Source organism: Hippichthys cyanospilos, chromosome 19 (assembly GCF_059441005.1).
Source record: "Hippichthys cyanospilos isolate Australia breed blue-spotted pipefish chromosome 19, RoL_Hcya_1.0, whole genome shotgun sequence".
Taxonomy (NCBI): Eukaryota; Metazoa; Chordata; class Actinopteri; order Syngnathiformes; family Syngnathidae; genus Hippichthys; species Hippichthys cyanospilos.
Window position 1 is genome coordinate 8,063,898 of NC_142387.1, and position 16,482 is coordinate 8,080,379.

Sequence of the window (16,482 nt, forward strand, 5' to 3'; positions counted from 1 at the left end):
GATTATTCCAGAAGTAAAATGTCTTTCCCCAAATATACTGTGGACATTGGCAAAAATGGGCATTTGCGCCGTCAAGGATGTCAACACAGCCAACCAAACGAAGCTGCCCCCCCCCCCCCCCCATACCCTTTTACGGTCTACATTTTGTTATCACTACTTAACTCATTTGTTCACAAAAACAATTTTTAAGAGTCCACAGATTCAATCCCATGTACATATTTATTTTTTCAATGTTTTCGATGGCTAAAGGAGTACCTAAGAATGGCTCAGTTTAGTCAGTTAAGTCACTTAAGTAATCAATGACTTTAGACATTAAATTAATCACTTTATACATTCAACTAATACATTTCTTCAGGTACTTGAGTTTGTAATACTGACTAAAATACTATTTTCTATATAAATACTGAAGTAATTGACTAATACATGAATGTATAATGTAATTGATTACTTTGTGCTAAACCAAATATTATAGATTAATTTCGTACTTTCAAACCTAAAGTAATCCTTTACCATAGTTTGATTACTTTTATAAGGGAATTAATTACTCAAGTTATTTTAGTACCTAAAGCAGTCGACTACTTCAGGTACTTTTACTTCCTAAATTATTCAGAATAGTACTAAAGGATAATCAGTACGAAAGTATTTGATTACTTAAGGCGTTAATATCTAAAGCAATCAATCCCTTCAGCACTTTAATGTCTAATGTAATTGATTATTTTACCAAACAATTACCAAAAGTAATGAATTGATTACTTTAGATTTTTAACCTAAGTAATGTATTACTTTAGTTACTTTTAGTACAGAAAGTCTTTTAGTACAGAAAGTGAAATTGTATGTCCTTTGTTTGATTTTGATACTGTATTTTGGAAACCCCAAGCATCCAAGTATTTTAGAGCAATCTAAGCTTTTAATATGAATAAACACAATGTGAAGGACAAGAAGTTAAGAACATATACAATGTCTGACTCACTTACTTCATTCATTCTGACATAATGCTTTCAGATCAAAGTAAAGATTTGAACATTGTTTATAGCCAATGACGTATTTGTTTCTAGACCGTATCACTGACATTTGCTCTTTCAAACACTCTCGCCATTTAAACCGTCCCACCTAATTCAACTTTTAATACAAATCTCGGATATAATCTTCCATTTCATACACTATAATGCCTCTATTGTTCACTGAATTATTATGAAGGTCCCGTCAAGCTCACGCTCAACTTAAAATAAACTTGTGGGAATATTACGTGCAGCCTAGCTGTTTGCGTGACCCCTTTTCCAAATACAAACAGTGAACTGAATAATAAACCTTATAAAAAGTGACAGAAACTCAAGCAGAATGCTTCTCGCTACGTTAGGGCGGCGAGCGAACGGGCAGTGGGAAGTATACTCAGGAATGCCCGAGCCGTGGATACGCTGAAATACAGAAAACTATTTTGTATGCATCTGATTCGGTGCTCTGGATAATTGGCACTCTCTCCTTGAATGATTGCGCTATTTCATTTCTCCTCTTGGCTATCTCGCGTACCCCTGGGAGCACTTCAGACTGTGTGTCAGTCATAGGCCCCCGCTCTGGAAGACTGAGAGGGATTGGGGTATGGGTGTCCTCATCTGCTTCGCTGCTTTTTCTGAAGCTCTATCATGGGCCATCATAGTGTCTCTTGGTGCATAATGACTTCTTGAGTGAAAATGTCATTGCAGTTTTTTTTGATTGTTTTATTAGTGAACGCACAGAATTTATGCATTGACATATGCAAACTGGTATTTTTTTTTTAAACTCATTCAATGCCAAAGGCATATTTTTACATTTTCTTTAAGAGCCCAGAAATTCATTGCCAGGAACATATTTACATTGTTTTTCAAGTGTTTGGTGAAAGAAAAGTCTTAAAATGTCTGATACAAAGTAACATCATCATTTACTTTTTTTGCTTTAGTACCTAATCGATGTTCGATTGATTATAATTGAGTTCCAAAGTAACCGATTATTTGAGATAGTAGCCACAAGTAGCATCACTAAAGTAATTGATTATTTAAGTCGTCAAGGTATCAGCTACTTTTTTTGCTTTAGTACCTATTTGATATGCCAAGGTAACCAATTATTTGAGAGAAATACTAAAGTAATCAATTGGTGTAGGTGACTAAGCACTAAAATAGTTGATTATTTTAGGTCCTCAAGTAATCAATCACTTTTTTAAAACTATTTTTAGTACCTCATTGATATTCGACTGAAGGGCCAACGTATATGATTATTTGAGATGATTATGTACTAAAGTAATCAATTACTTTAGGTGACCACGTACCAAAGAAATTGATTTTCGACTTTTGATACTAACATAATCAATTACTTAAGAAATAAAGCACAAGTATATTTAGAAGTAATCAAGTACTTTAATACTTAATTACCTAAAGGAGTTGATTACCTTAGTTTCCAATCAGACCAGCAGAGGTGCTGTCGAGTCAGTGTAGTATTAAATCGTATCATTTCAACATGATTTTGCTCTAACGGAAATTAAATAAGCTAAAAGATATCCCTAGGCTTAACGTAAAAAAAAAAGAAGAAATATATAGATAGATAGAGCGAGAGAGAGAGTTTTTTTAAGGTGTTTCAAATGCCCATTCCTATCCAAGTTTGCCACTATACATTTTATTGAGCAGGAAAATCTGAGACACTACATTTTAAATTCCCCCGCGCCATAAAAAAAATACAAACACATTAACGTGTTTTCTCACTATAATGTGATTTAACTTTTGCAACCTCACTGTTTCGCTTTTTTTTTAAATCAAGGTTTGTTGAGAAAATTAAACTTCATTAGGCACCTGTGTTATAGTTTTACTTCACTAGAGGGTGCTCTTCACAAGTGCAATCAAAGTGTATTAAATTTCCCCTGCTTCTTTGAACCAACAGTGCCATCTAGAGGAGTTCAAAAATATCTCAAGTACTTCATGAAGCTTTGTTTGTCCACCAATATGTTTGAATTTTGAGAGTATTACTAAACAACAGAAATAATGTCTGCCTGAGAGAATTATGAACTGTGTGGAAAAGAGTTTTACTGTTTTAAAAAGTAAAAAAATGAAAAAAAAAAGAAATAATACAGTGAATGGAAAAAAAATCATACTGTATAATAAAAAACGTTTCTAATGAACAAATATAGTTTTTAAGAAACATAAATATACTGTAATTAAAAATAGATATATAATAAACAACCATATATAATAAACATTAAAAATATAGAGTAGATGGAAAAATAATGGAAAAAAACACAATAACATATATGATAAACGAAACTATTACGAAACTATATTTAAAAAAAACACTCTAAATGAAATAAATATATAAACAATTTTCACGGGTATATTTTGGAACGTATCCCCACAATTAACCAGGGAACACTGTAACCTTACAATAATAGACCTCAATCTGTGTGTCAGTCAATCCACAAATCACTGGCTAATATTTTAAGAGCAGTTGCTGGTCTGCTCGTTTCCTGTCCCCTCACTGACATGTAAAACGAGTGCCAAAAAAAGAGTGAGAGGTATAGGAGAAGTTGTTGTCACAATGTGGATGGGAGGTTTGAGTGTGCGGTGTACGTGACAGAAATGGTGTGAGCTTCTGCCAAGAAAAAAATGTTGGCACTTATTTTACCAGCGTGGGGTATGATTGCAGTCACAAAATGTCAAGTCATGAGCACCTGGGTCAACCAGTTGGAGGTGTTGATTCAAAATAAACTTTACAAAGGCCCATTGACACATTTGGCCCGATGAACAACGGCACAAAAGATGCAAAATAATGTTCCCCTAAATACTTCCCAACTTTTGTCCTAGTAAAAGTCCTGTGTTTTTGTTTACTCCGAACCGAAGCTCTGTGCACATGTACATGAATTTAATGGCCAATTTTGGGATGTACCATCCAGTGCCATTTCCCCTTACATGCTTGTGTAACCCACACATGCTACTGCCTTACACTTGCTTAACTTAAGCTCCTCAATTATTTAGGCCCGGATCAATACCCTCTGCACGCTCGTGTTAAGGAAAAGGCCGGGGAGAGAAACACATTTAAGCTGGATCAGGATTATGGATTTGTATCAATTTATGTGTGGCCGCTCAAGCAAAAACTCCTAAAACCTTGAATTCATTTGATCAACATTTGAACTTTGTGCTGTCCCCATCAGTTCATTCTGCCAGCTTAAAGAACATACACTGCCAAATTATCCTGATTTGTTTTCAAATTTAACAAGAAATGTGTTACATACAGGTCACACTTGGATGACACCGTGACTAATGAGAGAGGTGCTTTGAAAAGTGAATAAAAGAAAATCTTGCAGGCGTTGTTGTGATTCATGCTTACACTTTGGCTCCCTCTAGTGTTTATTTTGAGAATTTCATAGTGGTAGCAGACGAGAGAGACTGCGTGTTCTACAATTCCATGAGCCATTGGAGTACGTTTGAAGACCAATGCAATCAATTTCCTGTTCCAGACAAAACACAAATGCTTAAAGGAAGCACCCAAACGAAAAATAACCACAGTGAGAGGGTTTCGAAATAGCACACGTTAAATACACAAGAGAGAAATCCTATCCTAGTGTGAGCGTCAAGCATGTAATTTAAAAAAAAAAAAAAAAAAAAGAGGCACCGTTAAATTATAGAGTTCATATACATAGAACAAACGGATAAAATACAATGCCGGCTCAGTGTCAGTCAAAAGGGTTTCGTGAACCACAAGCATCACACACCATTTGTTTTGCTTTTGGCTTGGTTATGACTGTTTACACCTGGAGTAGACCGTAATTACAAAAAAATCAACTGATTATATTGGTGACTTTTTTTTTTTTTAATGAGGATAGCAGGAGAAGACATCGCATTTATATGGCACCATTCCATCAGCAATGACGACATTGACCTAAAAGAGCCTTTCAGAAGTAACTCACCTTAATGGCAGGTTCATGTCTGTGGTCGAACGTGTCTGCTGTCATGGTAACAGCTTTATCAAACTTTGCAACAAGAAGAAATAGGCTTGCCCTTCAGTTCATGTAGTGGAAAGCCATGGATGAAATGCCCATTGCGTTGCATTTATTTTAATTTTTGAATAACATTTCTACAACTTTGATTACGATAATACACTGCCAGTGGCATTCAAAGCAATGGGTCTGGGCAAGGTGTTACTTATTTACTCTATCAAAAGGCAGATTATATATATATTTTTATACAATCTACAGTTGGTTTTGTTTGCCATCCAATCAAATTTGCCAACCTACCTACAAAAAAAAAAAAAAAAGTGGTTGGTTATTCGTACATCTCCATTCTTAATTGTATGGCAGGAACTGCTCATATTACCCTTTACAGTTACAGTAACGATATACTTTTCTTATTTTGCCATTTTTAGCAATAAAAAGTCAATTTTGTCTATAATTGACTACAGTAATCCGAAACATTGTTTTTAGTGCTTTCAATGCCTGGTACTTATTTCATTGTATTTATTTTCTTTCTTTTTTTTTTTTTTCAAGCCGGCTAAAGGAGGTTCTAAAATAATGAAATACTAAAGTACTCAATCATTTCTGTTACTAAAGTACTAGGGTAATTGATTACAGACATTCAATTGCAGGCAATTCATAATAGTATTAGTTCAAAAGTGATTGAAGGGTCCAAAAATGGCGATTAATAACTGAATCAAATGCTACAGTAATTGATTACATTTTTAAAAATGGATTACTTGTAAATGAAAACTACTGACGTTCATTGAACAATCAACAAAATCTTAACTTTTACTGCTGAAAACATCTTAAGGGGACTGACTTGAGGGGTTGCCATGGCAGCATATTATCCCTAACTGCAGTAAATTCTTAGCCATCACATCAGCATTTCAGACAGACGTCGGAGCATATATGTGGCCTCACATAAACGCTGCTGAATAGGCATTTAGTGTATGCCCTCTAGATTTTCAAAACAAAACATTTACTGTAAATTTGAGCTTCTAAATCCTTTAATGTTGTTGATACAGTATGCTATGACAGCTTTACACATGGAGCATAGGCTCAAATCAAACACATGAATGATTAATGACAGCAGGGAGAAAATATTCTGCAGAAATTGTTCGGCCTTGTTTTCATGTGAATGACCCCATATTCCATACGAGAAAAACCCGGACTCTACGTACAGCATGTACAGTGTGGCTTTGCACCAGGCGAATCAGGCAGCAAACTTGGCATGCTCATTTCTGCTTTCCTAGGTCAATTTAAGGCTTGCATGTGCACCCACACACATGCGCAAGCTATAGCATGTCATTCCTTTAGACGGCGAGGAACTCAATCTTCCAAGAGGAAAGCGAGGAGGTTGTTGTTTTTGGCATGATAGCTTGTGATTCACTTTTGAAGGAATGATTAAGGGTCGTTTCTTTCTCCATTTTATTTTTGTTCTACATCCAACTTTCTCATATTTCCATGTGGCCGACCCACTTTTTCCAGATATTGTAATTGTATGTGATGTATGTTGGCATTGTGTTATTTCAAGAGTCTGGAGAATTTATATCATGGATGTTATGAACAACTATTTGTGGTACTTGCGATACTTGCCCAAGTATAATTTAGCTGTTGGGTTTTGCTAACATCTAGTGGCTATAGAGAAATATGCAGCTAGGGGATCATATGGAGACTTCTTTCAATTTCCACATTCTTTCCACTTCTTGTGTTCTCGTTGAGGCCATGCAGAACATCCACGTTTGCATCCTTTGAGTACTGCACAAGTATTTTCAACATATCTTACTCTATTAAATATTGATAAGGTTACTGATGACAGCATATGTGCTTGGTTGCATTCTGAGCACTGCTTGCATGGCCTAGAATGGTGACACTGTTAACACATTTTTTCATCTTGCTCTATTCTGACATTTATTTTATGATTTTTTTTTTTTTTTTGGGTGGGGTAGGAGGGGGGCAAGAAAATTTCAGTGTGTCTGCAAAACAAACATACTATCATCAATCAAAAATCATTTTCCTATTGAATAAAATCATATTTATACATATTTACATCATTAAATAAAAAAGCTCTGTCTCTTTTTTGAGGAGTTCTTCAGCCATGCATGACTTTTTCTCATCTCAAGGTTCCTTTATTCATGGATGGATTGATTGTAGGTTTCCGTGTGATCAAATCCATGAACTTCGGACATATTATTTTGACACAGTCTCCATTTCAATCATTGTTTTTTCTATAAAGTTAATTTATTTGAGATGAAATGCAATTATTGTACAACAATACAATAATAGCTCCTGTGGTGCCATATCCCTCACATGGAGTCACTGGTGATACTGTCATATTGGTCTCCTAGCATCAGTATTGTGGGCTGGCCTCACAGTCGCTGTTGTCAATGATGTTATTAAAGCTCCACCTTTAGATCATTCTCATGTAACTGTTAGCTAGTTGGCACTCTATGGAAGCTCTTCTCTGTTGTATTTGCTTTTTCCAGTAGAGGGTCTTAATGTACATTTACTTGCCGTATTTGCCACTGAGTTTTAAACTAACAAACGTTCACTGCACGGTTTTCTGTGACATTTTAGTTAATTGGAGTGGCACCTGGGGGTTACAAGCAGATTCCAGGGGTGCCCCCCTTCGTCCCCCTCCTTGTCATTATGGCTCCAACTAAGGATCAGATGTTTAGTGAAGTAGTATTTTGATTACTCTTACCAGTTATGTTGTTGTGACTGGAGGTGGTTGGTTGTTATGCTTCTATTTAATATTTTCAGTCTGTTTGGGCCTTTATTTTGTCACATTTAAGATTGAGCTGCTCATTGACACATCGGAACGCCAGGCTGTCTCCTTTGAGCGCAAGTATTAAGGATAATTTTTGTCTTTGGGTTAGGGCTACTACCTCAGAACTAGTTTCAGCACTCTGTTGTTAGTATGTACTGTATTTTTGTTTAGAACGACTGTCTTTTTTTTTTTTTTTTTTTACTTTAAGTCATTTTTTGAATATAAGGACTTTTGACAAAATGTGATCAAATGTGACAAAATGTGCTGTAAATTGACGCAACATAACAGAAGTGATGCCATTTCTTTAAAGGCCTGTATCCAGATCTAGATATGCTATAAGTGTACCCGATGAAGTGTCCACTGAGTTTGTTATTTTGTCTGTGTACTTTCTATTTCAACCCATTGCCCTGGAGAAAGTACTTATTCGCTATACTTGTAAATGTTAATGGTAATAAACGACAATGTAATTACAAAAGCATTCAATTATACATGGTACCAACAGGAGTTAATGGGTCATATCTATCACATTATATTAAGCTAATTGAAGGTCTGAATTTATCACTCTAGACTAAAATGCTCCGAAAACAAACATCAATATTCTCTCCTCATAAGACAATTGTTTGAGTAAACCTAATTAAACGGGAACACGGTGCCACATGGTGTCGCCCACGCCAGACAATTTGGAACTTACACCCCTCAGGAGACCAATTTTCTGTTTGCCATTTCACATGCCTCATCCATCACAACGTGGTGCCAGAGGCCAGTTGTTAGTGAGCACTGACCCTTAGTCATTTGCTGTCCCGGCTGCTCTCCTCTGGGAGGGTCAGTCACCATCATGAGACATCGGTATTCCTGCCTGGTCTTGCCCATCGACAGATTGTACGTAGCTGCAGGATGAGGGCGAGGTCACTATCCTCTTGGTTGTGAATACTTGGCTGGGTAAACGTTGCCACTTAAATGTTGTAAATGAGCTCCCTGCTCATTTAAAAAGGTTGCTGCGCTTCATGGGGTCACACCCTGACTGGCAATGAGCAATATCTAAGTAACCACACATGAAAAAAGAAAATGTTCCCATAGGTCTCCTTCTAATAAAAAGCTTGCTCCTAGAAAAAAAAATGTAATACACAATTTTCACTAAACTGTAAAAGAAGCACATTTGCCCTTATTTACAATAGTACATACACACAAAGCAAAATTAGCTCTAAAAAATAATAAAAATGTTTTCTGAGCCTCTATGGACTAGTTTTGGTGAAGAAACTGCATCTTTTGCTTGCTCAAGCCACGTAAATTTATCAGCCATGTCCACTGTAGAGACATTTTTGCATAGTTCACGACTTGAGATTTTATACAGTATAATATGAAGTAGTTGATTTAATATGATGTTATCATCCAAGCAGGCAAGTGACAAATGCCTTGTAAACAGTATGACTCTATTTCAGCCAAGATGACTTGTGTTCAATCTGCCTTATGATAGATGTGTCATTCTGTGCTCATATGAGGGAAATGACATCATTTTGGGGCAGTAATATAGAATGAAACGGCATAATCTATTCCGCTCCATTTTTAGCACAAAACAAGTATACTTGTATTCTGTAAAGTATTATGGATATCCAGATTTTTGGACCATGTTTCAATCTTATTTTCTCACTCTAAACACCCTCAAAGTTTTATTTTCCTTGACAACATCCTTGCTTACACAAAGCTAGACAAAGATGAACATTTACTGGCTATTGGCTTAGTTCATTTTTTGTTTCTCAAATTTTTCTCTTGTAAAATAGCATAGAAAGCAATGAGGACGTTTTTGAAGCAGTCAGTGCCAATTGAAGGCTGATGGATCACATATATATGATATATATGATCTCATCAGCAACTGCCATCCTCTGTGATCCTCAGATGGTAGGAAATCATCGTCTGAGTGCCTGTAATTTTACATTATTTAATAGGTGCTTTCAAGCCAGACGCTCTTGTGCGATATCCTCTTGAAGCCTGCTGATATTCTCCTCATATCATGCATGAATATAAAGATGACCTGATGATGGTTGGGGATGGATGCGAAAGACCTGGTAAGAAATTCAAATGAGTGTGTTCAGCCAATCATTGTATCACATGAACACGGAAAAGAAAAATTACAAACAAACGTCTACAAAATATGGATTAGTGCACCGTTGAACTAAATCGAACATTTTGTGATTGTTGTATTCAGCGTCCATCTTTTAGCGCTACGACCATTTTGGAATGCATTCCACTGTTTTTGCAGGCTTGCTGTCTCACCAATTGCTCTCTGGAGACAAATGCAAAAACATTTGAAATTGATCTATGTGTTTATGTTTAGTGCTTCCTGCCGTATACATCTTCCACTCCTTGTGTTCATCATTTTCATCTCCTTGCCTCCATCCAAGCCTTGATCACATTAATTACACATCGACAGCAAGCCTAGTCTTTAGCACGTTATAACAACACAATGCTCGTATTTCTCTCAAAAGATTGAGCTGCACTGTATTTGCTAACAGAGCAAAATTATGTCTAGTTACTTAATGTGTTCGGTGTGGAAATTTTGGAGACCTTTGACACCCACATAACATTTTGCACTCGTTTTACTGGTGCAACCAAATATTTTTCTTGGGCGTGCCAGTACAAAAGTTGCACCAAATTATTTGACTGCATCACACATTACACAACTGTTTTATCGATTTAATTTTCTTGTTGTTATCAATAGTAGCAGTAGAAAAGGTTTCTATAGTTTAAACTATATTGACTAGGCCCTGACCGATTAAATTTGCCAATTATGGCCCTTAAAACAATTATCAAAATAATCTGCAAAATGGGTGATTTTTGACGATGTATTTAAACTGTTTAAGTTTAAGACTTAACCAATCTTATACCACAGTATTTTCATGAAAAGAAGCAAGCAGACCGAACCAACATCTGAATCCATACGTGTTCACAAACAGGGACATTAAAATGAGATTTTTTCAGTGTTTAGAATACCTCACATGCTCACGTCCAGTTTGTATTATTTATTATTATTTTATTATTATTATTATTTATTATTATTTTCCTGTGTTATCTGTTATTGTTATTGAGAAATACTTATAATAGTACTTAGTAGTATAATAGTACTAGTATAATACTTTCCTGTTTCTGTTCTCTATTCATCATTTAGCTTTTAACGATGTTTGTGTTAGCTAAAGTTGTTGCCTTCTTGGTTTCAAGAAAAGAACTAGCAGACTGACCCAACGTTTGAGTCCATCCTTGCTCACACGCAGGCGCATTAAGATGACATTTATTCTGAGTTAAGAAATACTCAAGTTCTTTAGTTGTTAATGTTCAGTTATATCTTACCGTACTTTTAATCTGAAAAACCACGCTGCATTTACCTTTGCCATTTTTACCTTCCCAAAACTGATTGGCTGTCTTGCATCACCTTTCATGTCCTGTCACACCGAACACGTACTGTAGATGTCGCCTTATTACCCTATTACGCAAACTTAATTGTCTGCAATTCAAATGAGTCGCTCGTTTCGACATCCACATAGTCGATCTGAACCAAACATTATTTATTTTTTATTTTCCCAAACCACAACTGCAACATATGGATGAAAGAGCTGCAGGTTGCCAATCCCTGGTCGATATAATAATATAGAATAATACATATGTTATATATTCTGAAGCATACCATAGCCTCCCGGGCATTAAAAATGCATCATTAAATATGTTGAAATCCTTATTCTGCCAACCTGCTATACAAACAAACCTTACTATGTAAAAGCGATCATTAAGTGAGAAATACAAGAAAGTCGGACAGTGAATTGACCTAGAGGGCCTTACTTTATACAGAACCCAAAGTAATTGTTTGTTTAAAAGTTAAAAAAAAATATATATCCTAAAATGCATGGGGCAACATACAATAAGCGTAAATACAACTACGACACATTAAACACAAACACATGACAAGAATTAACGTCTTTATAACGTCATTAAGTGCACCATGCAATACATTCTGTGAACTGTAGAGGTTAGGTTTTTCGGTTGAATCAGGACAGTTTATTTAATGTGAACTAAGTACCAGGCTGGCCTGTGAATACTACAAATTTGTATATAATTGACATGTATTGAAAGAAATCGTGAGGAAACAAATCAGTTAATCAGTAATTAGTATTTTTTTCTGCCATCGACACAGGGCTAAAAAAAATCCATATCGGTCATGCCCCAAAACTGACTGTTAAATGATTCACAATCTCAGCAAGAAAGTTCTTTTTACTGACGCTCAAGACATAACTTGATGCTTAAATTTAGAAAATCTCAAGTCCAAGAATCCCACCTCATTATTTTTTCGTTGCTTCATTGAGAAATTAGGAGGCCTGACCCAGTATGTCTCTTTCTTTGTTTTTCTAACAAAAAGTAGTCCGAAATAACGTGCATTACATACCCAACTGTATTTATGACGGTGCCCTTCCAGCCTCATCCAAATATGTAAGTTGAAATAAGAAATATTTGTATGAAACGCTATGCCATCGTGAAGCTTCTTGTTCGGTGTAACGGCATTTGGTTCACTGCTGCGCAACCCGTTTGTTGTGTGTCATTTGGCACCGCCACAAACCAAGGACCCCCTGTCATTTTTAACAAGCGGTCCGTCCCATTAGTTTAAAATCACTGGTCTGAGAGGTACTCACATAGTTCCCAACCACAGTGGGCACTTTAGCCTGTGGAGCCGCCGTACCGAAAATGCAAATAAATGGGAACCCCCAGTTCTCTCGCTCTCTTATAACGAGGAAAAACAGATGTCTTGTACGAAGACAAAAAGAACATAAAAATGGCCGGATGTAATAGAAGTGAATATGAATTCCGTCAGCTGACAGGGTTGCCTCCACCTGCTGAGACAATCCGCAGCGCTGATCATTAGTGTGATCCCCCTCTGACATGGGCATGCCTCCTTGCCTCCTCCTTGCCTTCATCTTCCTCCCTCTTTGCTCCCCCGCGTGTAGTGTTATCCCCTTTACCCCCCATCAGCTTCCCTCTAATACGGCCATTAATATAGGCCCATGACAACAGGCAATCAGGCCATTTTAGCCACAGGAACTTTATAACTCAGGTGTTAGCGGTGTGTGCCGGTGCACTTTTGACACCAGGTGATTGGAAGCTAAAATGAAATCCCTGCCAATGGGGCTTTGAAAGCTCTAAAACCTGAAAGCCCGCAAGATGAGAACAGCATTTATCATGGCAGTAAACTATAGCTGACAAGCAACCCTAAGGTAGTTCCAACCAAGCAATCTGATCGGTCAACTTGACACTTAGTAGACACTCAGCGTGGCGGCAAAGCTCGCTGCGCTCAGATGAGAAAGCCTGTCATCGCTATAAACATCAGCGCGCCATTGATTGGAACACGCCGTGATGTTGTTTGTGCTCTGCATGTTTTATGAAATGCCGTGTTGCTCGATGCTTGGATTGGATTGCATTTTCAGTTGGAGAATTGCACTTCAATATATACCTCAAAAAGTAAATAATATTTTGCCTCTTGTGCAATTGAATGCCATCTACTTATCCTTTGGTCAATGACCCCACGGTGCTCTTTTTTTCCACTAGGGGGCATAGGTAGTTTAACCAAAGCAGACAACGTTTCCACAGACCGTATTTGAACGTCATTTTCTATGCTGCCCCTAACGTCCAGATAATTGGAATTTTAATATCTATACTGAATATTTTACAGCACATATTGTGTAGACAAGCTGTTTTGGTCAATTAGATTGGATATGGGATTATTTCTCAAGGGAAGAATCAATTACCAGTAGTGTAACCGAGGAATCTTCTACACAGACATTTTTAGAAGAAACCAAAGGAGGTATAACCTATATCAGCGGTTCTCAATACAAATACCCCTGGGGGCACATGAGATTTTAACAGGGTTTCTGGAGGTATCAGCAAATCTGATATAATTATTTTTAAAGTCATGGCAGGAACATTACTTTTTTTTTTCTTTAGCAGTCATTCCTAATGACCTATTTTTTTAAAGTCCAAACTTTACATATTTAGCCATATTCAGCATTAAAAAGTATGTTGTCTATAATTAAATATTTTAATCCCAAATACATATTGTTTTGTTTTTTTCTTACATTTTATTTCAAGTATTTGGCAAAAATAAGGGTCTAAAAATGGCCAGTACTGCGTTAATTGAATGCTAAAGAAATCAATTACGTTTTGTAATTAAGGACTGAAGTAATTGTTTAGTACCTAAGGTAATCGATTACTTTTGGTAGTCCAACACTAAAGTGATTACTTCAGATGCTAGAGTAAAGTAGGTTTTGAATTACTAAAAGTAATCAATTACCTTAGGTACTACCTAATCAATTACTTCAGCACTTAAGTAGTGCATACAAATATCAGGTACACAAGTACTCAATTACATAAATTAATCAAATATTTTAAGTACTTAATTCCAAAAAGGGAATAAGGTAATTAATTACTTTATTTACTTTGATTACTTGACTACTTACTTAAGTGCTTAATTCATTTATTACCAGCCATTTTAGAACTTCCTTTAGCCAAACACCGGATGTCCCCTTGCACCAAACACGTTCCATAGATGTTGCCCGATCACTTAATCACGCAAAACTCATTGACTGCAATTCAAATGCGTGATTTCTTATGCCGTCCCTGTCGTCGATCTGAACCAAGCATTATTTATTTTTCCAAACCACGGAGAGCCGCACCATTTAAATGTGCGTCATGAAATGAATGTGGTTATGTTTTTTAAAAATAAACCCTGAACTGTGCATTGTTAATGAAAGAATCACCCTGGCCACCCCGCAGAAAAAATTCTGGCCTCGTCCAGGAACTACAAACTACAAAATTAAATATACCACGTCAAATGTTGTTCCACACGACATGGAACTCTTTTTTTTTTTTTTTTCAAATTTTTGTTTAAATTATTTTCGTTTTTTATCCAACCAAAAATGCTTTGCGCTGGTTACTCTGTTGAATAAAAAACAACAACAACAAAGACAAGGATCCATCATGGAAAAAAGGTTGAGAGCCGCTGGCCTGAACCATATCGGTAGTAATATGCATTCCAGGGCAGTCACTATTATGTTCCTTATCAGAGAGAGAAGGTCAGATATTTTGTCTGTTCTCACTCCAGCACCCTTTTGTTCTCCTCCTGGTTCTTTTTTTTCTTCTGATTTTAACTCAGTTACGATGAAGATAGACACTGAATCTTCGAAGAAACCATTATACGCAATTTGTTCATATTTGACCCAAAGACACAGAAAGAAAGTAAAATCATATTCAAAATAGCCTGTATGTAATATTTAACATGATTGGAATCTCTATATATTTCCAATCGCATTAGGCTTGTTTTTTTTTTTTCTTTTTACATTATAGTGGGTATTATTGAACTATAGTGGGTTGTTCCAGACTCATTATAGAATTCCCAAGCAAACGCACAAGTCTTGCTTGTTAAGTTGTGATTGGCATTTTGATTGAATCAAAAGACAAGCAGACATTTACATCGTGGAGGGAAGCGCTTTGGAAATGTCACAAAAATGTGTTTTCGATAGAACACTGAGTCATGTTTTTTTGCGCTCTTTGGCATTGTTGTGAGAGTTGGAAGTCAAGCAATGATTTGTCTTCCTACTGTATGATTCGCCCACTGTTGAGAACAGCAAACAAGCTGTTTGTTGTTGTTCAGCATCAAATAGTTGTCAGATTCAAATTGGGATGCTTTTCTCCCCTTGTGACCGAGTCTTATTAATATTTCATGAGGCACTGATGTTTTTAATCCATGAGGGGGCACTGTATTATAATGAAACATTTTGAAGACTGAGACGGCCAATACCTCGTTGGTTTTTACATAATTAAAGAGTGCATCATGTGCTTGACAATACTTTCAAAAAAAATTATGTGAAAACTACTGTTTTCTCCCTTGACCTTCATTTAAATCAAAGAGGGGAACCATTATGATTCCAAGGAGCACATATGTTGAATTCTTACTCATAGGGGCATATTAACCTGCATGTGGTATTACAAAAAGCAAGCAAGAAAAGTTATAGATGTTGTGTGCATTTCTTTTAGAAGGGCATCACGCTTCATTTTGTAGATTCACTTGAATGAACAGCATTCAGATGTATTGAGACACATTGAAAACTGTTTTTCAAAAGTGATGAAAATATCACAGTAAATGCACAGTAGCAATAATAAAAGACCGCACTGGCGATGTGTGCTCATATTTGGAAAGCTTCTGATCATACCCCCACATCAACGTCCATTCAATCTACTGGATAAGACACAATGATTTTCATTGGTGAAATGTAAAACGCCAGATTTTCTCCTTCACACTTCATTTTTCATCCTCCCACAGGAAAGTGTTGCTTGTAAATTGTCCATCTTGGCTAATGCGTGCTTATCTTTTGATTTGTCCAAAATTATAATTAGGCAGCATTTATAGGCTTGTACAATATGGAAATAACATTGATCATTTAGATCTTCATGACTTTACAGAAGGGATTTTCTCCAATGTAAGTTGGAAAAATGTGTGCTGGACCAGAAAGCTCAGGTAGAATCTGACCCAATTGTCTGTGATAGATCTCCATTCAAATGCAATCTGACATCTTTCTGCTTTACACGGTGACTATTAAAGTGGGATGAGGTCTCTGGGTAAATGTCTTCACATCACATCTCATCATTATTCCTCCATTTATTAAATTAGGATGATTTATGGCTGGTGTGTGTGGAACGCACTATATTACCT

At 36.4% G+C, this 16,482-nt stretch overlaps 1 protein-coding gene across 11 annotated transcripts in view; it reads left to right on the forward strand.

Moving 5' to 3' along the window:
• Positions 1-16,482, forward strand: part of LOC148407784 (uncharacterized) — a 227,954-nt gene that overhangs the window by 103,203 nt on the left and 108,269 nt on the right. For 6 of the 11 annotated variants that reach the window (XR_015863638.1, XR_015863636.1, XR_015863637.1 and 3 more), the window contains one exon: positions 9,683-9,802. The exons of the other annotated variants lie outside the window; for them this stretch is intronic. Coding sequence is in view for 1 of the 6 variants with exons in the window: in XM_088402151.1 (XP_088258277.1) it covers positions 9,683-9,722 (40 nt within the window). In the remaining 5 variants the exon portion in view is untranslated. The remainder of the gene's footprint in view (positions 1-9,682; positions 9,803-16,482) is intronic. 11 annotated transcript variants of the gene reach the window in all.